General features: G+C 43.3%; 1 protein-coding gene across 1 annotated transcript in view; it reads left to right on the forward strand.

Annotated features, from left to right (window-relative positions):
* The window catches only part of LOC147724580 (fibrocystin-L-like), a 1106658-nt gene that overhangs the window by 938942 nt on the left and 139972 nt on the right, over positions 1-27744 (forward strand). Inside the window, exons 64-67 of the mRNA XM_086966124.1 lie at positions 11491-11617; positions 14306-14430; positions 18146-18236; positions 20145-20293. Coding sequence (XP_086822250.1) covers positions 11491-11617; positions 14306-14430; positions 18146-18236; positions 20145-20293 — 492 coding nt within the window. The remainder of the gene's footprint in view (positions 1-11490; positions 11618-14305; positions 14431-18145; positions 18237-20144; positions 20294-27744) is intronic.

A 27744-nucleotide genomic window follows, 5' to 3' on the forward strand; every position in this document is an offset into this window, starting at 1 on the left:
CAGTGGCTTTCTGGTGTTTCAGCTCTCCCAATTTTATGTAAGCGCGCCTTATTGAAGTATGCCCTATGTAGAATCTTAAGTTGTTTCAGCCTCAGTCATAGTTGGATGGCTACTTCTCTTGGGTGCATTAACGCTCCCTCCCAATCTTTCTCCTCCAGCTTGCCAGTGGTGGACTCCCATTTCACTCAGAGCAATTTTAGGTTATCTGTTATATTGTTTATTATAAGTATTTTATATGCCCATGAGACTGCTGTGTCTGTGATTTCTCCCTGTAGTAATCTGCCCTCTAGCAGTGAACATTCTGAAAGTTCTGATATGTCTAGCTTCTCTGCTCTAAAGGCTTGTTGTAGTTTTAAGTAATTGTATCTTTGGGTGTCCTTCAGCTTATATTCATGCTGGAGTGAGGTAAAGAGATCAGCTAGCATTTCTCTATTATGTCTCAAAATCTGGATATCTCTATTGTAGCCCAGGTTTGGAGGCCCTTTAGTTTACCTATTTCTGGTAGGTGTGTTCTCTTCCATAACAAAGTCTGTCTTCTGTGTTTCATATCCCATTCCATCCTTCTATTGCCCTTTGGGTACTGGGAGTAGCTGCTGTGCTCCTTTGCCCCCATATATGTAGTGAAGGTCTGTGTTGTGGTGGAATTGAAGCCTCTCAAGGGCATATTTTGGATGTTCTCCTGGAAGATGCCCCCATTCATTTATAGCTATCAGGTGTGCTGCTCGGTAGTATGATCAGACGTCTGGGAGCGCTACCCCCCCATTATATTGACTATGTTCAAGTGTCTGAAGGCCCATTCGTGGGTGTCCCCCATTCCAAAGGAGTATGCGCGTCGCTGTATCTATCATCTTAAACATCTCTTCAGGGATTTTGTGATATGTATTTTGGAGGATGTAGAGATGTTTGGGAAGTGTAATCATATTATACATGGCCACTCTGCCTATTAATGTCAGGGGTAGATGTCTTCATCTTTGCACATCTTCGTGAAATTCCTTCAGCACCCTTTTGATGTTATTGTTGAGACTCTTTGGTATGTTGGTAGTTATGTATAGGCCCAGATATCTGAATCCTTCTTTGTTTACCTGGATTTGACTGGGGAGCCCTTGCACATCCATGCTCCCCACCACCGGATATAAGTTAGATTTGTCTCAGTTTATGCAATAGTCAGTGTGACGTTCATAGTCCTCAAATACCAGAAGTACAATGGGAAGTATGTCTTTTGGGTTAGTGGATATCATCCACGTAAAGTGAGATACGCTCGTCTTTCAACAGTTCTAGATTGTCGCTGAAGCCCCTAATTTCTGAATGATTTCAGATCAAGCATGCTAGTGGCTCTAGCACCATGGAAAATAGTAGGGGAGATGGAGGGCATCCCTGCCTGGTGCCTCGGCGCACTGGGAAATCTGTTGATGTTACTCCGTTAATCAGCACAAATGTCCTCAGGTTTGTGCATAGTAACTCTATCCAGGCTATGAAGGTTGGGCCAAACCCATATTTCTGTAGCATTTGATGCATGAATGGCCAGTGGACAGCATCAAAAGCCTTTTCTCCGTCTCAAGATACAAATATGTGCGTATCAGGTCTGTCTTGCACTGTGTCTAGCCAGTTGGCTAACCTGCACAAGTTGACGCTGTGGCCCTTTTGGGCATAAATCCAGTCTGGTCACAGTGGATTAGGGATGTAATCACTGGTAGTAGCCTGTTTGCTAGGATCATGGGAATTTTTTTTTTCAACATTCAGTAGTAATATAGCCCAGGTAAGACCCACATTTTAGTGTGGGTTTCCCTGGTTTATGAATCTCCACTATTGTGGTGACACAGACATTTGGTGGGAGGGTACCATCCACCTCGATTCTCTTTCTTTTTTACCTAACCAAGCTAGTAGTCTCCCTGCTCTATCTCCTGTTTCAAAGAGACAGTGGTGCATTGCTAGGAGTTGGGTCTTAGCTGCTTTTTGGGCTAGTGCATGGTATTCCTTATGAGTAATTGAGATCTGGCATGTAATGTGTGGGATATTGTCTTGGTCTAGTCATCCCTCCAGTTCTAGTAGCATGCGTTCTAGTGCTCCTATCTCTTGGGACTCTTTGTGCTATGGTGTTTTGTGCCCTGTCTCGGAGCACGGAGCTCGGAGCTTCGTTTTGTATGCATCCCACACGACTACTGCTGAGGGCACTGTCCCTTTGTTTTAAAAAAATTATAGCTCTTATTCTACGCTAATCTCACACGCTACAGTCTTATCTCGTAGCTCCGACACATTCATCCTCCATCCAGATCGCTGTCCATAAGTTTGTCCTCCTACTGCGATCCTTGAAGGCGAGTGATCAGACAGCCCCCTTGCCAGGTACTCCTCTTTTTTAACTGCCCACTGGGGCAAGAAGGTGATCCAGTCTAGAGAATACACTGTGGGTGCCAGAGAAAAAGGAGTATGTGGATTCTGGGGGGTTGTGTTTATGCCACAGATCGACCAGACCTAGTGTGTTTAGAAACTAGTTGCATTGTCTTCTGCTGGCTCGGTGGTGTATGGTCTATGAGTGGGTCCACTAGATCATTGAAATCTCCTCTGATTATGTATTTTGGGGTGCCTACTCTAATAATATCCCCATCACTTTATCAAGTGTGCGCTTTTGAAGCCTAGGGGGTGTATAGGCTGACCAGTGTAAGTTCTCTCTGTCCCTACCTCCCCTGTATCGCAATAAATGTACCTTCGGGGTCTACCCATGTTTAAGCCGTTTGAAAGGGGTGGTTATTTTTATTCAGCATAGACACTCCTCTGGATCCGGATGTGTAGCCAGCATGTACGAGAGTAGTGTAGTCTGCCCGTCCCAAGAATGTGCATTGTGTGCCCCAGAGATGTGTCTCCTGGAGCAGGATTATGTCAGGTTTTAATCTCTTAAAATCATTGGCCACCAAACCCCTCTTGATTTTATCTCTGAGACTGTTGACATTACTAACAGAACCCAGGAACCTCCCTATGTGCTGTGTTTTGGACTACACTCCCAGCAATAATGCTGCAGTGTATGTTTCAAACGGAGTTTGTGTATCTTCCTGCCCTGGCTTCCACACTTATCTAGTCTGTTTTGTGATGATGAACAAACCCCTCTCTCTTCCTTTACCTATGCACCTGGCCCCAGCAGTCAACGTGACAACAGCGGAGTAGGTTAAGCCTGAGAGGTCTGTGACCCTCCCCCTTGTAGTTTCACTGCTTGGAAGTTACCCCCCGTCAATAGGAATTATAGAAAAAGAAAAAAGAAGTGATATTTCCTACTTTAAGTTAAGCACCCTATTGGTGTATGGTATACTGGTGTAACGTACAAGTGTTCAGGGGACACCTAGTGCCGTCTTACTCTCCTTTGGCTTCCAACAAGTCCATATTACTTATGCCTCCTCGCTTCCTTCCAGTTGTAGTTGTTGCAGCAATTGTTGAAAGGGTGGGTCTGTTCTTGGTTCCCCCATATTTGTGATCTTTTGGAGAAGTGGATGGTTGCACTCCATGTCCACTGATTGCTCCTGGTTGGATGGTCTGGGGTGGTGTCCAATCGGGCCTAAGATTTTCTCTTTCTGTCCTTTCTTCTCTGCTTGTCCTCATTAGTCTCTGCTGAATGAGTTTCCATGCCTGAGCCTAGCCTCTGTTTATAGGGTGTCCCGCCTGCATCTTGTTTGACCTGTTGTTTCTATGATTCCTCTTCTCTCTCTTTCACCTCATATCTGTGTTTCTTAGTGGGACCCAATGAGGTGTCCCTAGGTCCTCATGTCTATGCCTCAAAGTTGGGCATTCCTCTATCCACTATCCTCTTCCGGCGTCTGGAAGAAGAGCAATTTGTCCATATAGTTGACCTTCAGTTTAGCTGGAAAAAGCAGCCTTTATTGAATGTGTAACAGTCTCAATTTTGCCTTGTCAAAGGCCTGTCTTTGTTTCTGAACTTCCCCATATAAGTCCTGGAAGACCATGATCTTGGCATTGGTATGTCTGACCTCTCCTCTGTTCCTCATCTCCTGCAGTATCAGGTCTCGGTCATGAAAGTTTAAGAAGCATGCTATTAGATGTCTTGGCGGCCTAGAGCCAAGCATCCTACGTGCTCTCTCGATTACGAAGCATGAAGAGAACTGAGCTGCTGGGAGGGAGTTTTCAGCCACTGGACGAGAAAGAGTCCTGGGACTTTTCCCTCTGTACCTTCCGGAAATCCCACAAAACACATGTTGTTTCTGTATGCCCTGTTTTCAGTGTTCTCTACCCTCCAGGCAACTTCTTTCAGGGAGACGGCAAGACTCGTGACTTCTATACAGAGAGTTTGAAATGTGTCCTCTTCTTCTGGGACACACTGTTCTGTCTGTGTTACCCTCTCTGACACGTTCCTCAGGTCTTGTTGCAGCAGGGTGACTTCAGCTCATATCTCTTCTATTTTCCCCTCCAATACTTCTCTGGATGACTGTGTTGCTTGCAGGAGGATTGTGTTATCCGGCTGGAGAGGTGTTTTGCCTTCTTCTCCCTGAGGTGGGCCCATGGCCATTGTGTAGCGGTCTATTCTCCCCTGCCTCGATGGGCTAGGCTTCTTTTCTTTGACCATTGTGTGTAGTTTGCACACTGTTTTCACAGGAAGGTGTAGCGGGCTCTCTCCCGGGTATGTCCCCTCTGGGTCGGTTGTCCGGCATCTGTCTACTTGTCCCGTTTCCTCCACCAACTCAAGTGTGGAGCCTTGCATTTAGGATCGCTGGTGTAGGGATGTCGGGGGGTCTCCCTTTGAGAATCCTCCAGTGTGGATCATTCAAGCAAGGTGTTCCTTGGCCTTCCCCCCTTCACCACTGTCTTCTGCTACTTCTTTGGTATTTCTTTCAGGTGTTTCAATCAATTGTTTCTTAGGCTCGTGAGTTATGCAGGGTAGGGCATGTAGGGGACTAACCTCTGTGTGTTTCTCTTCCACCTCTGTTTTTCCTAGTCATTCTGTCCAGGTGGTTCCTCCAAAGGTGCTTCCAGCCACCAACCGCTTGCTGCATTGGCCCTGGGCTACACTGGGCTTCTGCAGCTTTCCCCTGCTCTCCCTTTGTGCAGCCTTGCTTATAACTTAATGTCTCTTCCCCTCTCTTCTTTGTGCTACTGTGGACTGGGTGAGGGCTGGTGTATGGGCTGCTTTCTCCTGTGACTCCGTGCCAGCATGTATTCTTTCCCTATGATGACCCTTTATTTTACACAGGGTTTGGTCTCTGGTGATCACCATTCCATAAGGCCCCAGGGATTGTTTCTGCCTCTCTCTTGTGGCCCAAGTGTTGGCGCCCCAATCCATGCCATCCCCAACAGATCCGGAGAGCGGTATTATCCTTCCTGTTTTAATACTGCGGTGGGGAGTCCTCTGGAGTTTATGTGGGGAGCTTGTGTACTGATGCCTCCACCTCTCCTGGAGGTATAGCTTGTCCGGATCAGAATGTCGCCCCTCCCTGCACGAGATTCCTGTTACTCTGACATGATCTCCCACTGCTAGGGCCCACAGGACCTTTCTTCTCCTGCTTCTCAGGGGTTGGGGTCTCGTGTTGGGCTGTACCACTAAGCACTGCCGCTTAACCACTTACTATGGACTGATTGCTCCCACACTGCCCACTTCAGGTCCTCCTTGGCTAGGCCATGTCTTGCAGCCGCGTTGTCTCTTCCTCTAGCAGTGCTTCGTCATAATCTGTTTCTGGCTCCTTGTTCCAGGTGAGGCTGCTCCTATTTATATTGGTCCAGAAGAGGATTCCACCCTGGTGGTCTCTAAAGGGCCACACAGGAACTAGTCACCTCCAATCATTTTGTCTAGTACGGGGTCATCTCTGTTTCCCACCCACCGCCATTATGATGCTTGCAGCTCTCACATTGCCTTTGATCCAATTCTCTGAGGAGCCCTTGATTACCCATCTCTCGGTGCATGTGTGTTTCCCCCTGTCCAGGGAAGATGAGTTCTCGCTTGGATGGCAAAGGAAGGTTAGGATTTCAGGCAGGATTCGATCTGGCTGTCAGAGCCTCTGGAGTTTGTGGCTACTCGGCCATGTTACAGGCCATGCCCCTGTGTTGTATGCAGGATTGTTTAGTGCAGGAAGGGACACCATCCTGCACAAAAACAACCCTGAGAGGCATATAACTCTATCTATGTGTGCTACAAAATGCAGCACACACAAAAATAGGAAGTAATGAGGAGAAATAAAGATATTTCTCCTCCTTATGCCTCCTGGGAAGGAGTATCTTTTTGGCACATCCCCAGGTTTACCAGTTCTGCTAAATCTGGGAATGCACCAAAAACCATGGGAGTTGCATGGGAACACCCATGAAACGCCCTTGTCCCAAAAAGTCAGGGCTGGCTGCCACTGCACCAGAATACAAAGTGCGCAATTGTGCTGGCACCACCATGTCTCCTGGGTCCCCACTGGGACTCTTCAAAGGGATCTGGCCTAAGAGATGCAGCGGATGCTAATTGCGGTGCAGCTGAAAAGAAAAATGTGGGCACTGGCACTCACTGTGCCCTCTGGGCCTCTCTCCACACAGGGCAGAGTAAGGCACAGCAATGATTTGCGCTGCGTTGCCTTACTCCTGATTTATGAAGCCACTCAGGACTGTGTAAAGTGGCCTTGCTTGGCTTCATAAATCTGACTTAAGGTTTGCATTGCTCTTGCACCACTTTATGTGGTGCAAGAGTAATGCAAACCAGCCCGTAAATAGGCCCCTTAGTATCAAATAAGGGGTACTTAAATGGCAAGTGTAGTAAAATTCTATGTTTTAGGTAATTTAAAATCGTTTTTTAAAAGTTTTTATGCAGATCTACGCAGTATTGTGCATGACTTTACACTGGCCTTCAACTGATCTATAAACTTGACCAGACATTTCATAATTACCAAGGTCCTTTCACATGCCAGAAATAATGGGCCTGATTCAAAAGAGGTAAACTTAGACGTTTGCTCTAAACTTATACCAAACGTCTAGGTTTACGACTTTGGGAGTTTACAAAGGGCATTTACAACTACTATGTTTATGTCTGCACTCTGGGCGGAGATCCTACGTGAGTGCGGACATAAAGATAGTACTCATAAATGCCCTTTGTGAGTTCCCAAAGTTGTAACCTTAGACGTTTGGTCTAAATTTAGACCAAAAGTCTAAATATAACTAGGACTTTATAGAGCATATACACCAAATTAAAGTGTTTGGAACACCCATGACTTTACATATTGTAACGTTGTTATGTGGTGTTAGAAATGGGATTTCTGGTTGGCTAGGGCTTTCGCCTAAGCCAGGCAAAAACCACCACTCTGGTCAGGGCAAGGGAGTTACACACCGAAGATAACCCCTGCTCACCCCCTTGGTAGCTTGGCACGAGCAGTCGGGCTTATCCCAGAGGCAATGTGTAAGGTGTTTGCGCAACACACACACAGCAGCAACACACTAGGCACACCACAAAAGGAACTTCACACAAGGTTATATATAAAAATAGCCTTTGTATTATCTAAAACACATTAGAATAGTAATCACACAATGTACACTGTGTCAACTGCCACTAGGTAATATCTACAGGGGATTATATACACATGACAGGGCCAATTGGGCCACTGTCAGAACCATCACAAAGCACAAATAGTAAATGTAGAACACAACCAGTAACTACTGGCAAAACACTGTACTCAGCATTATATCATGCAACAAAAATCATATTATGCAATCAGCATCACATTAGGCGTAAAACACATTATGAGCCATCCCCATAAGCATAAACACATTATTCAATAGACCTCACCAGCATAAACACAGTATACAATACCTAAAAAGCATAAATCACATTAGAGGCATAAATCAGGGTGCATAAATCACAGTAATCATAGGCACCACATAAATCACATTAGGGCCTGGCACCCTGCCAACCCAACACTGACCGTCTGGCCAACTTGCCTTCTCTGGAAGGATCAAAAGGCGCTATGTCCCAAAAAGTCAGGGCTGGCTGCCACTGCACCAGAATACAAAGTGCGCAATTGTGCTGGCACCACCATGTCTCCTGGGTCCCCACTGGGACTCTTCAAAGGGATCTGGCCTAAGAGATGCAGCGGATGCTAATTGCGGTGCAGCTGAAAAGAAAAATGTGGGCACTGGCACTCACTGTGCCCTCTGGGCCTCTCTCCACACATATGTCAATCGTTGCAGCTCCCCACTCTGGTGTGGCGCAGTTGCTGAACATAAGGGGCACTGGCATTCTGGAGCCCCACTCTGGGGCTCTCTAAATGAAATGGCCCTCAACGTTGGAGTTGCCTGCTCTCATGTGGGACCGCTCAGGCACCGGCAATGTGCCTCAACTGGAACCAACACGGTGCAACCTCGAGCCCCCACTCACCCGTCTCGCCTGGTGCCTCCACAGCATCCTCCCAATACTGCTAGCTCCGCCCCACTCAACGGGGCATGAGATGCGTAGTCTATGTCTCTTCCAACGCGGGGAAGAGCTGCCTGGGGAAATCTTGGGGTTCCGGTCACTCCTCTGAGGCTGCTCGGTCACCAGGCAGTACGCCGGACTTCCTCATGGAGGTCACAGCGCCTCCTCTCAATGACCTGCATAGCGGCCACTAGCACACGGGGGCCCGCTCTCCTACAGACATGGCCGTCAGCTTCCAGGTCTTGGCTGCGGGAGGCTCTGCCCCTAACCATGCAAGTTGCCTGACTTCCGGGGGCCGCAGCGGTGACTTCTCTGGCAGCGGCATAGTGCAGGGTGGGCGCCTGCCTTAGAAAAATACTCATTTAAGAGGGGTGGGCACACTAGCACTGCATGCAGGGTGGCCACCCACTGTTTTAAATATACATAAAGTGGGAAAGGCTACCGCTTGGTTGGGCAAAACGCGGGATGGGTACCCGCTTCACAATACAGCACGGGGGAATCCTTACAACAGGGATTCCCTCTGAAACATGGGCAGCTCTGCGCAGCAAAGCCCACACGTTCCTCTTGTGGGGCAAATTAAAATATGTCACTCACGAGGCGCTAGGAACCTGGGCTGCAAAAGGCAAAGGTCCAAAGCAAAGTTTCTAGGAGCACAGCTGGGCCCAGGGAGGCCAGCACACAGGGCCCTCCAGCGGGGAGGTAAGCCTCAGGGCTTGGGGAAACCAGTAAAAACTGGTTCAGGGGGGAATTGGAGCACTATGTTTACCAGGCGCTCTCTTCCCCTTTGTCAGGTGAGGGCTCAGCGATCAGACACACCACAGGGGGCGGAGCCAGCATTGTACAGGGTAGGCACAATCCTATTCAGGGTCAGGAGACTACTCCTCCCGCTACTCCAAATGTAGATGTCCCATTCAGCCTAGTGCTGACACACACTGCCCCTCCTGGAGCCACACACACCTCACCAGCCCCTGTCACTCAAAAGCCAGACATGCAATTCACACCAGGCAGGCAGGCAGACACATAGCACACAGAAATTCCAACTTCTAAAAGTGGCATTTCTAAAATAGTTATAATAAATCTGCGCACACCATTGCGCAGCATTTATTATTACCATTCTAAATATACTAAACTTGACCACGCTGCTCCTCTCATATCAGGAATTACCACTGAAACACATATCAGGGTATCCAATGCATTCCTAGGGGAGGGCAGCATCACAGTAGTAAGAAACCAAAATGGCTGTTTGTCACTACCAGGACATTTCACACATAAAAGGTACATCTACTATCTTTTGCCCACAATGCACCCTGCCCATAGGGCTAGCAGGCACCTACCTTAGGGGTGACTGACATGCAGTAAAAGGGGGGTCACAGACATGGCACACACTTTAGGTGTCACGTCACAGCAGCAGTAACACTGCACGCACAGGCCCTGCAATGGCAGAGGCCTGAGATAGGTTTGAAAGGTTACTATGGTGGGTGGCACAATCAGCGCTGCAAGCCCACCAGTAGCATTTAATTTACCAGCCCTGGGTATATGAGATACCGCTTTACAAGGGCCTGACAGGTAAATTAAATAGGCCAAACAGGTGTAGACCAATCTTATCATAAGCAAAAAATCCTTGTTTCCAAAAGGAAAAGAGCACACACATGAAGATTGCATGAATGTGGCTTCTTTTTAATGAGATGGGCCTCCCACGACCCAGCATCCAAGAGACTCGTTTCGGCTGTCACAGCAGTCTTTTATCTTATCATATGTAACAAAGAGAGCACACACACTTTACGTTGGGCATCAGTGAGCTAAAGTGCCCAGAGTCTTAAAACCGCCAACACCATGTCGGAGAAAAGGCTAGGAGAAAGGCAAAAAGTTTAGGGATGACCATGCAAAAAGGTCCAAGTCCAACATGTGGTGAGTAGTTGAGTTTCACAAGTGATAAAGAAAGATTCAATATCAACCATACTGTTATAGTCAATATTTTATTTACCCAACCAGTGTTGTATTTAGATGTGTTATGCTGTGCTTACAAAGCACAGCAATATTGGCACTCAAGCAAGTCATTCAAGTTAACAGGGATCTTGGGCAGGTGGATTAAGGCACAGTTACATTGTTTCTTTTATAAGCAGAATCTGATGCAGACACAATATTGCCTTCAATAGATGTCAATAACCTATTGTGTTGTTACACACAAAAATAATATCTACCTTAACACCTTAGCTGCTTCGCAAATATCCCTCCCCAGTGCTGCGCTGTCCATTGGAACTAGTGCTGAATGGACGTCCAATGGTCATGCACAGCACTGGGGAGGTAGCCCTTGTGACGACCGTTGGCCGTCAGCAGCGCTTAAGAGGTTAAAATGATTGCTGGAAGTGGTAACAGGAGTCACCTAAAAATGGCCAGGTTGTGCCATCCTACTTGCCCTCCTAGCTCCAGTTTCCAGATAGCCACTTAACACACCTTTGCTTAGAGCGGGGTCAAACAGCTGGTATCTGGAAGGATCCACCAGGTCTCGAAGGGTAGTGGAGAGCCCTTGCAGAGCTCCCAATAATGCAGTGATGGAAAGAGCTTGGGAACACACTGGCATTTAGAGGGTTGGTCCGCGAGTTTCAGACCAAGATCTCATCATACAGTTTTCAGGGAATACTGGGGGAAACATTCAAGGCCATCTCCCCTTCCTTTCAAGAGCTCTCACTGTTGGGTTCACCCATACTTCACTTGTTCCATCGCCACCCATTAGATGTGGCTTGTGTTCCATTTAAATGCAAGGGAGCTTAAGGGTATAGGTGCTGCAGTGGAACGCTATGTGGTTTGAGACACTCAGCGTTATGACTTGGTACATTTCCTTCGTCAGACCATGGCATATTGTGAGACATGAACAAACTTCACTTTATTTTACTGGACTCAATAACAGAGCAGCCATTAAATACAGTGGCACCAATAGCACTGTTGATCATTTATCTTAGGAACTTCCACCACCAATGAGTCCGGCATATCCTATGAAACATGGAAATAAGAATGTGCACATATAAATAAACCTAAACAAATATACATTTATTTAATGTTTCATCATTTTGAAGCCTCTCTTTAGCTACAGCAAAATGTAATTATCTTTCGTTTTTCAGGTTCAACCTAATGAGTCCTATGTCCAGGGCTGTGCCTTCCACAATGGATTTTCTCCTGCAATTGGCGTATTTGGAACAAACGGGCTAAACGTTGATGACAACATCATCCATTTTACTGTCGGAGAAGGTAATTTGTAAGCAAATAAATTGCACATCTTTATTTTCTTCTGAAGCAGCAAAGAGTTTATGGCCAGATTAACTGTGTGATGAAAAGATTGACTTATTTAATGAGGATATGAAATTCAAGTATATGGAAGTGTAACATATGCAGTGGTGCCTTCTGCAATTGTATATTTACAGTTCAAACCTACCTGATCTCTCATTGTCATTCAAACATGTTGACCCAAACCTTCAATGGCAATATTATTTTCTTTTATTAATGATGTTCAAATATTCCAATTAGGTTTCAATGCATATTGAAACATAGTGTATCCTACACAACATTGTAGTGTTGAAATAACAATCCACGACAGGTAAAGCTACCAACCCAAATGTTACTCTTAATGACAAGGCTACAATTCCAGAGACTGAACCCCCAGATGGCAGGTTTAACGAAGAATGAGTTATATATTGATAATTTAAATTTCCAGAAGTGATTGCTCTGTAGGTAGAGTGACTAGCCACCAAACCCATATATGTGTAAACCAAACCAAGCCAATGGAATGAGTATGAATAGTTGCAACTCCATACGCCGCATCAGAATTAAACACAATAACAGAGGTAGGTTAATCGTATATTCAAATTTCCCAAAACCGTTTGAAGAATACCTGGTCTCCGTATACCACAGGGTTAAAGAATAGATGTCTTATGGATAGACACAGGTCATCATGTAGTGACTCCGGTTTTTTTTTGAGAGACTGTAGAAACCTGAATAACAAGCATTAGGGCAAAGGGTGAGCAGAAATGGCAGTAGCCAGCTGAGTAGCTATTTTTAGTTTCCAAAGACCAAATTACTCAATGGAGCCATAAGGCTATGGTCACATTAGTTTCCCACGGAGGTTTGTGAATGAACCAGGTGAGCGAGGTTCCTGCCAATACGCAGAGGTGCCAGAACAGAGCAACAGTGAGTGAGATCCCTGTACGTTATCTGTGTATGGTATTGTACATTGAACTTTGGTAAAGGAAAGGTTTGTGATGCCTACAAGTACCTAGAAGACCGTCATTAACATTTCAGGGGAATGCAAAGAAGTTGCCACTAGTACCCCTTTGCAGTTCAGCACTGGGATTGGAGGGATCATTGCCCAGAGGAAAGCTGCCTTAAGTATTTGCATACTGGGAAAAATATTGCCTGAGGGCTGCATGAAACAAGCGCTAACTATGAAATCCTAGTTCAGTAATATAAGGAAGGGTGAGATGCTCCAGGATTATTCTACTGAGAGTCCTTCTCCGGACCCACATGGTTCCTACATCAAAGTAGAAGGACTTTTACATAGAGGATGACACCATGCTTTCTGCCACGCGGAGCATCTGATTCTGCTTGAAACATGAGACCTTAGCGTAAAAAATTGTTAGTAGGCTACTGGGGTGTTTTCTTGCATTAAGTTATAGATGCAGTTAACCCTTAAAGGTCTCTATATACAGAATGGACCAGGCCCTGTGAGAAACCCCTCACCTTGTGACCTTGGTAAGGCAGCCAATATCATATTTGTCCACTAACCGTATTCTACCCAAGTACATTGATTCTTTGTAGATGCCCATATTTTCTGCCAAAAGCAGTTTTTGCTTTCAGAAGGATCAGTCCATTGTTTTCCATCTTACTTTTCTCCTCCTCACCGCATCAAAGAGGAGGGGTGGCTGCATAGACTGGACCTCAAGTTTGCAATACCCTTAACGCTTAGTTTATCTGTACCTGATTTGTAAAGTACACACACACACACACACACACACACACACTGTGAAACTTAATAGGACACCAACTTCCTCTTTCAACTCAAACTCCTACTCTGCATCTAAATCCCACTTCACCCCACCAATCAACTTGGAATCCACTACTGATGGCCTAAATGTGTGTGGTTATTGAAAGAGTGACACAAACCTGGTGAGCATTACTTCACTCGTGTACTCAAATGCTCACGAAAAGATATGTCATTAGAAGAAACAAAGGGCCACAAGAAAATATAGGATCTATCGGTCTGAATTACTCCATCTCTAGCCTCGGTGTGCCAAACCTTCCCCCTTGCTCTCCTATCAGCATGGCCTGAGTGCTCTCAGTTGGAGTGATGACCCTACACTGATGTCCCTCTTGTGTAAATCCATCCACGCTCCCTCTAATCTGCAGGTTGTAAACTTCATCTCAGTGACCCCGAAGGCATCTGTTTCCTTGTAATGACTCACACCTGCAGGAGAATATAATAAAAAATGAAACCCTGAAACTCCTGAGCAAAGCAGAATCATATGTACAATCTCCTTTATAGGTCCTACATGCAGAGGGGCGCCTATTATGCTTTTTATTATCCTACTCACTGTGTTTCCAATGGACACTTATTTCTGTTGATCCCTCACTTTACGAATACCCTCCAGGTTCCAGACTGCATGCAGAAAGATTCCAGTCCTCTTAAGGGGAGGAGGCTGTCAGATTCTAAGTTGTCATCCTCCATGCAGCCACAGCATAGCACGAGTATGGTTTGTGGTAACATGAGAAGGAATTCCATTATATATGCCTTCACAAATAAGTGCATAGCTTTGATACAGTAGAAAATTAAACCGAGTGGGCGGGGCAACCAACAGTGACTTTTGTAATAAAATATGTCTAAAACAGCGTCAATTATTTTTTTTTTTAATTTGTTTGATTCTTTCTCGTCGTTTTCTTTGGCAGGTATTCGACTTTGGGGACAGCGGATCAAGGCTCGGAGGAACTTAGTTACTCTTGCAGTTTGGCCCTCAACTTATCAAGACCGGAAAGGGATAAACAACAATTGGTTATGGCATGCTGGGATTGAGGTACATTTATATGGAACTCTCTCTTTATCTTTTATTTTTTTGGTCAAATTGCACACTTCATAGAAAATATACAAAATCTTTACTATAAATCAGAAGAGGGTTTTATCATAACATGTAAATTGGTCTGATCTATATAACTTTTGTGGACAAGCAAATTAGGACACGAATGTCCATATTTGGCTGGTCCAAAAATCCTCGAATGCATCAAGTATTTAAAGTCATCACTGCTCACTGCTGCTATGCCTCGAAGCTCATACTTCACTTCAAAATGAAGTGTAGCACATGTCTCGAACAAAGATAGCATTTCTCCAAATCCCACGGGTTTTATAACACCCAGTATTGTTACATGTGCAGACTGAACTCGCTGGCAGGCATCCTGGGTTCCGAAGGCAGTGACATGGTCATCTGTCCCTGAATCTGCTGACTGGTAGGCAGCATGTATCTTGTGCACTTTGGCTGTGATGGGTAGCGCCCTAGCTACTGGGATCAATTGACCTTTCTTCAGGCCATCTAGGAGGACACTAGGGAACTTCATTGCGTTCTGTCTTTGCTAAATGTTTCTGAGAAAATGGGTCCGTAAGAATAATGGAGGCAAAATCTAAAACATAGAACACAATTAAATTGAAAAATAAACTGTTCTTAGCTGATTGTAATTAGACAATTTTGCACGTTAAATTGAAACTCGACTGCAAATATATAGATACTAAACGATACAACATGAAAAGTGTGGTAAAAAAACACATCATAGATGTAAACACATCTGAAGAACAACTAAGACACAGGCAGACAAAAGCACATTAATTTAAATATAAATTCACTAATCACCTGAAATGGATATTCATGTTAAGTGGACCAGAGTGAAATGTGTAGAAAAAAAGAGAGGAAGGTATAGTTTGCTTGTTTTGATTTAAAAAGAAATGGAGAGGAAGTGAATCAAGTCTTTCACATCAATCTGCAAGTCACGAAACATGATGAAGGTGAAATGTCAAGCGTGGCCACATAACATATAGTCCAAAAAATCACCCCCCCCCCCAACCCCCCCCCCCCCCCCCCCCACCCCCACACCACTAGAAAATGCTTAATGGTTCCAAATGGCTATATTTTATTTCTGCTCAGTGACAGCATAGTAGTCTGCCTCACATTCCCCTGGTCTCTCGTTTCCACACTGTCCTTTTACTGAAATACAGTAAATACGACATGGCCCTTAATACGCATTGCATGGTACTGTGCAATTACCAGTAAAATCCCATAGAATAGGAAATTACTATGTGGGGCAGATTTTTCCAGCTGTGAAACCGCACATAATAACCTGTTCCATGCTGTTTTACTTGATATATTCACCACCTCTGAACAGGTGCTAAATGTATGTGGGGTCCAGTGCGTTGGAGGTGGGAGCAAAGAAGGAGTGTGGGGAACTAGGGGAGGGAATGGTAAGTTTTTGTTAGCAGGTTCTTTCACACCCAGTAAATCCTAACCACCAATAATCAGACAGAGAGGAATTTACACATGGAAGCACTGTATTAGCCCATTTTATATAGCTATAGCAAACATACTATTTGCAGAAAGCCGTTTGCACCAGAGCAGACCGAGCGTGAAAGTTTTTTTTTTCTTTACTTGGGCTGGCCCACCATTCAGGACCTTAACTCTCTTATGGACTAAATTTATACAGGCTACCATAGGGGGTCTGACCTCCGACTGTGGCCTTTTAAAGCAATACGGAATATTACTGAGCTGGTATGTGTTGAATCCCACTTTCCCAAACGTTCCCAAAGCTCAGGGGCACATCAAGCATTAAATCATCTGGAATTTGGGTTATTACAAACGTTTTAGGGTTGTCCAGGCCATGCTCGCAAGCTCAACACCAAGACTTGTTTTTTCAGGCAATATAGTAGATGCTAAAGCAAGCCAAATCATGGTTGGAGAAGTAACACAGAGTAAAAATAGGTACTCTAGTATCTATCTTGCATTTTGACTTATATGTCCAGAACACACATTACTTTCATGATTTAGTGAGTGAAAAATACCCCAACTATTCTTAATAACATTGAAACTGGGCTATTTACAAAGGTAACTAATACTTGTGAGTAAATATTTTAGGTGTATGTTTACTCATACACTTTTGAATAACTTTACTACTTTTGGCCATTCACAAAATTTAAGTGCAAAGTTAGGCAAAAGCAGAGACATTTTAAGACATTGTCAAAGTGGGCTCGAGCCCAAGGCTTAAACCTTCCTGGGGTCCCCTGATAGAGCAAACTCTGCTCTGCAGAGAGTCTTGCCCTGTTGACCTTAACACATTGTTTTAAGTACCATTTTCTTTAATTTATTTTTTAATGGGGATAATCTGTGAGTCTTTTACAGACATTTTGCAGAGAAGTTTTTTTTTAATGTTTCTTGCAACATCGATAAAAAAGGAAAACACATATGAGAAATGGGAGAGTTTCACAGAGATTATTTGGCAGTAATATTAGTGAGCTACTGCTGTGTTACAATATTGCAAACACACATCATTAGCCCCTGAATATGAGATGTAAACACATTTTGAATTTAGACGAGTCCATCTGTGCACTGTCAAGGTCCCGGCTAAAGAATGCATGAAAGGGCTGAAATTGGATCAAAAACGTCCCAAACAGGGGTCCAAAGATTTCTTTGGCCCGATGCCCTCAAAATCCCTAAGATAACTCTGTTAAGAATTACTTAAAGATTACATTCACAATAAACCCAATAGCATTTACTTTTTGTTCAATGCTTAAAATAAATACATAAAATTAATTTACAGTATATTTAAAATGAAATATTTTGACTTATTTTTTTAGTTAAATAACCTTTTTTAGTTTTCTATACACTTTGCCAAAGAGAAATGTGAGTAGGTTGCAGAGTATTTTTAATTACCTTGAAAATATTTTTTTACTCTCTGCTTTTCGTTTTGCACATTATTGGCCCGATGTAGGTAAATCCCATTTACCGATTTTGAAATACCGAATTTTACCGATTCGGTATTTCAAAATCGGTAAATGGGATGTAGGTCCCAACATCTGGATTCGTTACCGAATCCTTAACAATTCTTTAATTACCGATTCGGTAAATACCGAATCGGTAATGCCCATTCATTCCTATGGGCTTTGAAGCCCATAGGAATGATTAGGCATTACCGATTCGGTATTTACCGAATCGGTAATTAAAGAATTCACAAGGGTGCAGGGGGTGTCACTTTGACACCCTCTAGCACCCCCAAAACGGGCATGTGTGCAATGTGGCACACAGACATGCCCTAAGGGCACGTCTGTCTGTCACATGGCACATGTGTACATGCACAGATGTGCATGTACACAGGAATCGGTATTTTACCATGGATTTGTATTCCATGGTAAAATACCGATTCTGTAAGCCATGTGCTGATGGAACATTGGCTACCTACATTACATTTTCAGTAATTTTACCGAATCGGTATCATTACCGAATCGGTAAATATTACCGAATCGGTAAATTTACCGATTCGGTAATGATAACGATTCGGTAAAATTACCGAAAATGTGCCCCTACATCTCGATAGCCCTTTACCGATCGGAAACGGCCGAAAATCGGTATTTTCGGCCGATTCCGATCGGTAAAGGGCTACCTACATCGGGCCCTATGTGTACTATTTTGCGACTTAAGCCATTTTTCTTAAAGTTGTTCATAGTAACATTGTTTTTATGTTTAAACGTAATTTCAGGTAAATAACGGCAGGCAAATTGTCCTCCAAGACAATATTGTTGCAGGATTTGAAAGAGTTGCATACCGTATTGATGGTGAACCATGCTCAGGTAAGTTGATCACGATTTTGTTCGAATAATTTACATTGGCAACATTATTTGATATCATTTTTGTGTTCATTCTCTGCAATCCAGTTAATGTGGACCTAGAGTCCCCAGGGCCATCAATGGCTACAGGAGGGGGACCGTGCGACCTCCCTCCCAGCATTTCAAAGCCCCGAGAGGTGATGGTGCCCGGTGCCAGAGGACCACTACTGACCTCCGCATTGAAATGAGTATGTGCCCCAGAGTGGTGGGCAAAGGGGGCATGGACTGCTTTGAGAACTTAGCAGTCCTGTTGTGTGGGACTTACTGGAGGTAATAGCATGTGGTAGCTGGCCTCCGAGGTTGTCCTTGGGGTTAAACTACCCCTCTTGTTACCTCTAGTAAGTCCCACACCGTCTTCCGGGGACATGCCCCCCTTTCTCCACCACTCTGCAAACGCGCCTCCTGGAAAACTACGGGACAGGGGATGAAGTCCAATTTACTCCTGAGGGACTTTGGGTGCCAATAAGCCCTTCTAGTACCTCCTCTAAGTCCTATGCAGTGGAATTCCTGAGCGCTGATCGGAGGCCCAGCACCCTTTCTCCACCACTCTGCAAATGTGACAACTACTTAAAGAAGCATCTTTCTGCACCTCCGACTAAGAGGTAGTTTTAATCCCCCTGCCCTATTATGGACTAGGGCCTTACAGATGAGGTCATGCCAATCACAGGGATTCTCCAACGCGTAGTGTTCCTTAGTGTATGTTGGTGTTTTGACTGTATTCTAAGTGTCTTTTAGCATTGCACTGCTCTAAGCCTGGTTAGTCAGAGTCAGTTACCACTATTACCCGTCAGCAGAAAGTTAGCGGCACAGTATGAGTTTGCAACAAGGCCTCTTTCTGCTCCTAAGTTGGGTCCATATGTAGAAAGCCTAATTACCCTTGCAAATGCTGAAATTCGCAGAATTTCAGCATTTGTGATCGCAATTAGAGCAGTGTGCTATGTAGCACACAAAAACCCACATGCAAAATAAGGAATTGCAAAATTTGTGATTCCTTATTTTGCTATTGCATTTAAGGAATCACAAATTGCGATTTCTTAAATACAATGTAGGAAGCACCCAAGTTGTGCAAATTTTGGCATAAGGAATCGCAAAATACCACCAACTTCAGGTTGGTGGTATTTTGCAATTTCTTTGAAAAATGCAGTTTTAGGCATTTTTCTAAGTGCCATGTGGGTCACATACATGCCATTAGGGCGTGTATGTGGGCCACATGTGCACACATATTCATTTCTGGGGTGTAAAAGGGTGTCCTATTGACACCCTTACAACCCTGAAATTGCATTCACAATTTGCGATTCTCTAATTGAGAATCGCAAATTGAGAATGTCTTCCCATTCATTCCTATTGGCCTTTTAGCCAATAGGAATGAATGAGAAGGTATTCCTTATTTGCGAATCTCAATTTGCGATTCACAAATAAGGAATAAGTGAGATTTGCTAAAAACTTTGCTAATCCTACCTACATTGCATTTTGCGATTCTCTAATTGCGATTCCTTAAAAATTGCAATTTGAGAATTGCAAAACACAAATTACCTACATATGGCCCTTGGTTCTTTATGCACATCTTTTGCTTCTTTCTGCACCTTTCTTCATCTTTCTGGACTTATGTTGCCTCTTCCTGGATTTCTCTTCCTTCTTTCTAGGCATTTCTTCCTCTTTCTGCACATGTCCTAGCTCTGTAGGCATAGTTCTAAATTAGCATTAGAGGGGCAACCAGCACTCATTTTCGGGGGATTGCACTTATATTTCCTCTTCAGCCATATACCAAGAGCAAGGAAGCTCTTAGGGCAAGTATGTTAGCAGAGGTATCACCACTCTTCAGAATGCTGGTAGAGTTAAAGTACTGCGTGATCAGATATATTTTTGTTTCAGGTGCAAACAATTCAGTGGAACAATGGTCCAACAATGAAGCTCACGGCGGATTGTATGGAGTGTACATGGAGGAAGATGGCCTACCAGGATGTTCTCTCATACAAGGTTTTACTCTTTGGAGATGCTGGGACTATGGCATCTATTTCCAGGTGATTTTTATTGTTTACTTTTAAGTTACCCAGAGCTTTTGAGCAAAACCGACATAGTTTAAAGGGTTGCTATAATTTAAATAAAATAATTGAAATAACTACTAGGCAAACCAGTTCTTGGTCTTTGTAATTTACCTGTCCAGATAACTCTAAGGCAGGACACCTAACTCAGTGCCCAGATTTACAAAACGTTTGCCACAGGAAAAGAACAAAAATCTACCATATCTTCTAGAATAGGGTGCCTCCCCCCTCCCCCACAGTGCTGGTGCACTTTTGGCTGCCATGCACCAACTCATACCCTTACTCATAGTGCAAGAATTTGTGCATTTCTTCAAACCATAGGTTTTATACTGGAAGGCAACCTTTCCAGTTCAAAAACTATTCTTTCAGACTTTTCCCACTTTAGATGTGTGCTGTACAATGCAGCAAACAAGCAAAGTTGGGGACATAAGGAAAATGAAAACATTTCTCCCTGCTATGCCCATTTTGTGGGGGTGTCAGATATTGGTACAAATACCTGCCTACAAATGTCATTAGATATGGATTTGCACCAAAACCCATGATTGCTTGCATGGCAGCATCCATATACCACTCACAGATTGCCCCGTTGATACAAAGTAGCACAAATTAGCAAACAGCACAGCTTTAGTTTACTTTGGGGTGTTTACCAATGCAAATTTCTTTGGATAGTAAATCCCACCCTAACACTTTGTGCCGGGTTTGCGTCACTTTTGTTAGTAGTGTATTCAATAAAGAACAGTAGCAGTAGAAAATATTTATACTGAACAAAGATGGCAAAATGGGGTACATAGCAAAGGCCAGCAATCCAGGTGCTCACTCCAATTGTTAGAGGTAAGCGTATATTTAAAGAAGGAATAACTTAAGTAATCTAGGAGGAGTGCAAAGATACACATGCAGGAATGCACTTCCAAATCCACAGAGCAACGAACTACATTATTTTTGGGATATATAAATGAAGAATGATGATAGGGAATGTAGGGGCTTATAAAGCGGTTGAGGGTACCAGGCAGATGAAAACTGAAAAAGGTCAATGAAACATTGGAATAGCTGAAATAATAAATTTGTGGGTGCCCAAAAAGCAATATTGTAGGTTCATGGTTGAGCTAGATAGAACTGCATGAAGTGGGGATATAAAATCCTACTTACCAAACAAAGAATTAGATTTGAAAAACTGGAGAAGCTTAGTTTGTGATGGCAACTCTAAGACCCTATAGAATTGACTGTTAGATGCATGGTCCCATAAGAATTGGGGAAATGAGTTTTAATCTAAATTCTGAAATGTGGATGTTGAAAGGAATAAAGTGACTCCAAATTGGTCTCTTTGACATACATAGTGGCAGAATTAATGGATTGGAAAGCATCAGTTAAATGGCAACATATTTAGTTTCATAAAATGAAATGCTGGGAATATTTTAATTTTATTGCTTGGTTAGGTTTCAGATCATCGAAGCAGAGTGCAGCATGTTATCTTCAAAGATGATAAATTGAATTATATATCTTTCTTTGTAGACTTGATTGCAAGTTAAGCCTGAGCTCAAAACAAGATTAATAAAGTAGACTAAGACCAAGATTAAGTGTAGAAAGAAAAACTGCTAGTACATTTTGTGGAGAATGGAGGTAACGTATGTGGTCATGTCATCAGTTAGTCCCCAACCCACTTCTTTTCATTGCTAGAGTAATGTTATGAATGACCTTGGAGAAAATGTACACTTATTTTGCAGAACAGCAATACTTTAGGGCCTGATTTCGAGTGTGTTCATAAATCCATTGGCCCTGCTACTTCAAGCATAGCAATATTATGGTGGATGACATTCTGAGGGTGAAGTCTACTCTTTATTTAACATTTACTACTTGATTCTGGGAATTTTAAGTCAGCCCCATACTCTGAAAAAGCCCCTCAGATCTTGGAGAGAGGGCTGTACACGTATTATCAACCCCTAGAATATCAAGGTGCAAGAATATCGAGGACAAACTTTCAAGGGACAAAATACCAAAAGATAGGTGCTTATTGGGAAGGGTAGATAGATTTACTATTCCGCAATCCATGTCTATGTGCCTTGAAAAAATATCTATCACTAATGTACATATATGCTGAGTTATGTGTAGAAAATCAAGACAACTAAATTACTCCATCACATTGACTGCCAAACCTCCATCCATCAAATTATAAATCACCCCTTAGTCTCATTTTTGCAGCTTGAATACCTTCGGAGGGCAATTCTGGAAGCTGTCTGCAGGGTGCCCTGAAGCCAGGCTCTTTAGTTGTAAGTGTTGGCTGACATTGTTTTCACGAGCCAAAAACCTGCGAGTGGGACTAATCTGATTTTCTTGCTTGACAAAGTTGTTAGTCCCTCTTCTCTAGATTGAAACATTGTTCAAGTCCCAACCTTTTGCCCTTTTTGAAGCAGCTACTTAATGTCAGGATGCTTAGAAAGCAGAACTCACTCCAGCAGTGGCCTCTCCTCCCTGGGTCTGGCTTAACACTAAATTTTGATTGGTCTGTCCTCACCCTGGTCCCTTTCAAGTTAATGAAGTTCTTAGACCCTCCCAGTGACCCTTCCTGAGATAAGCTCAGCCACATACTTCATAGCCAGGACATCCTAACAAAAGGCCCAAGTCATTATCTCTGCTCTCCGAGCAGATTTCACACCTACTGAAGGGTAAAGCACTGGCATGAAAAAGTCAATTAGGCAAACAAATGCTAATTAGCCACTGAAGCTTCAGGTAGGAAAAAGTGCACTTTGCTAAAAGTAATTTTTCATGTATATTTATCAGAAAGCCAACTTCACCATTGAAGTGAGTTTCGAAAAACAGTGATTAAGTGGACTCTGGGTATTCTAAACCAAAGTTCAATCAATCAATCAAGAAAGCTTTATTCAATTGTAGAAGCAATCATTTTAATGCATACAAACAATTAATACAGAACTAGTTCCAGAAAAAACATAATAATAACATTATACATAGTGAGATTAAAAAGAAGTTACAATATAAATCCTAAACATTTTGAGCATCGTACTGTGCAAAATAACCATTCAAGTAATCATAAGTTTCCTTTGGTGGAGCACTTTTTTCAGAAAGGATAAAATTCTCAGAACAGAGTTTGCATCGACTAATAACTGTAAAGATAACAGTGCCGGGCGACATTGTCGTAATCCAGATCTCCTCAAAAAAGGGACTAGAAGCATCTGCCTATCACTGGAATAAAATTTACAAAATAAAATAACAAGAATCGTGGATTGGGGGAAATAGAGTTACAAGGGCAAAGTTGAAGATCATGTGACCAGTCATTCATAACAGGGAAAGTGACTAAACTATGGAAGGTTCCCAGCCTAAAGCCAGTTAATACGAATCTATCATAGGCTCCTGGGACGAAATACAGATAGGGTTGAATATTAAAAGTAGCTAAAATAAATTGATGATGAAGGACAGCGGGCTTTAAAATCTCTACCGTCAGTCTCTGGGTATCAAGCAGTGTTAAACACTCTCTTCTCAGGTCCTTTCTGGTTTCTGCTTCAATAGAAGAGGGATTCGTATAATAATGTAACTGGCCCATATCTTTAAAAAAGTTGTGCACATATCTCAGCCAGGGAATCTTCATGGCTCCTTCCGATGTCTCTTTTTAAAGTAGTCTGGGGTTTTGTCCACAACCTGTGCCATAATAGCACAGGCGCTATCCTAATAGAATCAGAAAGGAACTGAATACCCAGTTCAGCATGACAGACAAATCCTGAAGTACTTTTCGGTACAGCTAAAATGTATTTAAGGAAGGAGTTTTCGACTATCTGTAAAGGAGATAGATCTGCAAACCCCCATATTCCACTCCCATAAAGCGCAGCAGAAACACATTTGGCCGTATATACTTTAATTAGTTCTGCTGGGGGTCGCTTGCCAAGCTTCCTGGCGAAGATGATAAGTGCAGATGTAAAACGTAAAAGGGCTAGTTTTTTAGCAGCCACTGCTTGTGCCCAGGAATCATTCTGGGAAAAAAGGATGCCCAGATAGGAGAATTTTTTTGTATCCTCGATCCTTTTACCTTCAATAAGAATAGCTTTATTAATCCTAAAGCCAGTGCCACAACGCATAATAAAAGTTTTTGTGGGATTAACCCTTAGGCTCCGGTCTGTCATAAAAAGAGTGAAGCTGTTCACGGCTCGTTGCAGTCCCACCTGAGTGCGTGACATTAGGACAGCGTCGTCGGCATATAATAGGGCTGGTATTGGGCGGCCGTTGATCTGAAGAAAGTCCTGGTTATCTTTACATATGGCTTTTTCCAGCCCGTTTATGTAAAGATCGAAAAGAAAAGGGGCCAGGACACAGCCCTGCCTGACACCGCTCTTAATCTAGAATGCAGCTGTACACTCACCCTTTACCCCATAATGTACGCGTGCCTTGGAATCGGAATAAAAACTTTTAAGAAAATAAATAATATTTTTATCAACCCCCAGATCTCCCAAAAATTTCCATAATTTCGAGTGTACGACACAGTCGAATGCTGCTGAAAGGTCCACAAAGGTTAAAAACAAGCGCCCTTTCTTAGCCCTTATGTATTTTCCCACCAATAAGGAGAGATTCAGACCCTGTTCTATTGTCCCTAGTCCAGCTCTGAATCCATATTGCAGGTCAGATAGGATCGAGTTATCATCAGCCCAATCAATTAAACGCTCTAGCACAACCCGACCTGCGATCTTCGTGATGGAATCCAGAAGGGAAATTGGTCTGTAACAGCCTGGGTCGTTCCTATCTCCTTTTTTAAATATAGGAATGATTACAGACTCAACCCAAGTCGGTAGCAGTCCAGCATTACAACTCGCATTGAGGACCTGGACAAGAAGCGGCCTCTACAAAGATGTAATTGATTTAAACAGGTCAATGGGGACCCCGTCTGGTCCAGGAGCCTTTCCTCCCTGGCTGGCATGTAAGGCCCTTTCGACCTCCTCCAGGGTAAAAGCTAAAGACATAGGATGGAGAGGATCACTCAAAGCTTGAGTCCCTACTAAAGTTTCAGCTCCTCCATATACCTGGGTAAAATGCTATATCCACCAGGTTTCCGGGATAGCTGACTCTATAGTAGGGTTAATATCGCTGCATATAAAAGGTGTTCTGATTACCTTCCAAAAGCCGGCACTGTTGTTGTTTACTGAGCCTAAGTGAAGAGCCTCCCAGGCCTCATCCCTAAGTATATTCTTCCTGTCGTTCAGGACTTGATTATAAGCTTGTCTAGCTCTCTTAACTTCTGAGGCGATCCTTGGTTTCCTATGAAGTTCTTTTTTTAACAACAAGTGAAATTTGGTGCACTTTGAGTCGACCCACCCCCCGTGCCCTCTTGACCTTTTATTGTCTGCTAAGACATTCCCTAATTGCCGTAGTTATCTTCTGAAAAGCCACTAATAATACCATGGGAGGAGTGTCTTCGTTAAGGCATGTCTCTATATCTGTAAAAGATTTAACGATAATTTGTTTCAGCATCTCTGTCTGATTCACCATTACCCAACGCAGAGAGTAACTATTAGTGCTGGCAATTGATACATTCTCTAACAGTCGGTCTCTGTTAATGGTAGCTACTACATTCTTAACCAAAGTTACAAAAGTTGTCTTTAAATGTAATTTAGGTTTTGCTATAGAAAATGCCATAGCACCTAGGAACATGTAGGAACAGGCTAACATTACATTCTCACCTGTTTCACTTTTAAATACCAGGGAACCTGTCTTGTGGGATGCAAGGTCTACTTAGTAGTGGTTTAGTTTATATTGAAAAGTAGGTTTCCCTCTAATCAAAAAGGATTTATTTTGACCGGTCTACCTGCATGTTTAAGAACGTCAGCAGTCAGGCTACACTTTTAGATCAGACACCATGTTAGATGCTACAGTCCACAGGTGAAATTTAACTCCCATGCAGTTGGTATAGTTCATGCACCATTTGCTATGGCCTTCCTGGGAAGGTAGATATGCAAATAAGCCAATGTTACTATGTTTTACTGATCAGAGCACTTACACTGGGGACTGGAAAGCAGTACCCCAGTGTGCGGAGTTAAACCAAGCAGCATCAGTAAAAGAATTGGGGGTGACCACACCAAAGAGACTCTTTTTCACAAGGTGGAAAAAATGCTGAGTCCCAAATTTTCCAACTGCTGATAAAGTTCCTCATAGTCGCTCTCATGCTGTCAATATAGGCCTCTAGGTGCCAGGTCTCTCTCCAGCATAGCGCCTTCTTGGAGGCAGGAGTTCATGTGATTTTTATGTTGCTGTTGCAGGTAAAAGGAAGTCAACCCCTTGACCTTCATTCTTCTTTCATCCAGCTTTCAGACAATGACTTCTTTCTTCAGATGTTGTCTTTCCCGGTGTAGGAATATTGTGACAAGATGATGGCTCAGTGCCAGTGTTTCCCTGTGTGCTAGCCAGTCGAAGGGGTATATCCTTCACTGAATCCTGGCTACTGTCTCACATAATGTCCACATCCTGTTTCAGAACTTCCTTTCTCTGTTAACTGAAGACCCTCCCAGAGTCCCTCAACGAAAATGTCCATAGGCTTCCTCCAACTGCAGGAGCCATGTTTATCCCCCCCTCAAGCCACTCCCCCATAGAGATGAATTACCCTCCTCTCTTTCAGATCTAGAACTGGGTTTTCTTCCTGCTAGGGACACAGACAGAAATAGAGTTGCTCTGCAGATAAACGTGTGCAATCCCTTACAGCCTGATTTGAGCTTTCCACTTCTGCAGAATAACTGTGAAAGCTGCCCTTTTTGTTACCCTCCTTTCCTATCCTCCTCCAAGATGGCTGATCCCTGCTAAGTGGCCTCTGTTGACCCCTTCTCCTAACTCCCTGCTACCAGATGGCAAACCCATGTCTTTCAGGAGGATGGTCTTTACCATCCAGTCTCCAAAAAGTATTTAGTTTTTGGTGCAGGGATGTGCAGTGAACCAATTCTAAACTAGTTTACTCTCAAGAAGCACAAAATACACTTTTCAGAAGTTTTTTTTCCATGACAGGTTTCGAATATCTATTTCCACCATTTAATATAACTTTAAAGCGAAGGAGAACCCTACTTTTAATAATCATTCTATTATTTGTCTAAGCCAAGATAGCAAATACTCTCCTCAGAGATAAACAGCTTTTTGTGACTATCACTCTGGAGAATATCTTTCCTTTTCTAAAGTATGGCACACTTTTATATATTTAATAAAAGGAACATGTGGGTTTACAATGCACACTAAAGTGTCGCTGGTATGTTTTCTTACGTAGCAAAGGAAACGTTCTTCCTAGAAACATACAATGTTGTCATAGACAGATAGATTGTGCAAATACAGTGGTGCCCACATCTGACATTTGTCTTTCATGCCACCTGTTTATTTACTTCGCTATCTACCATGGACCTAATGTAAAGTTAAAAAAGCATATTAGGTAAAACCAATTTTACAGCACAGTTTTAGGG

This window comes from Lissotriton vulgaris, chromosome 4_1 (assembly GCF_964263255.1).
Source record: "Lissotriton vulgaris chromosome 4_1, aLisVul1.2, whole genome shotgun sequence".
Classification (NCBI taxonomy): Eukaryota; Metazoa; Chordata; class Amphibia; order Caudata; family Salamandridae; genus Lissotriton; species Lissotriton vulgaris.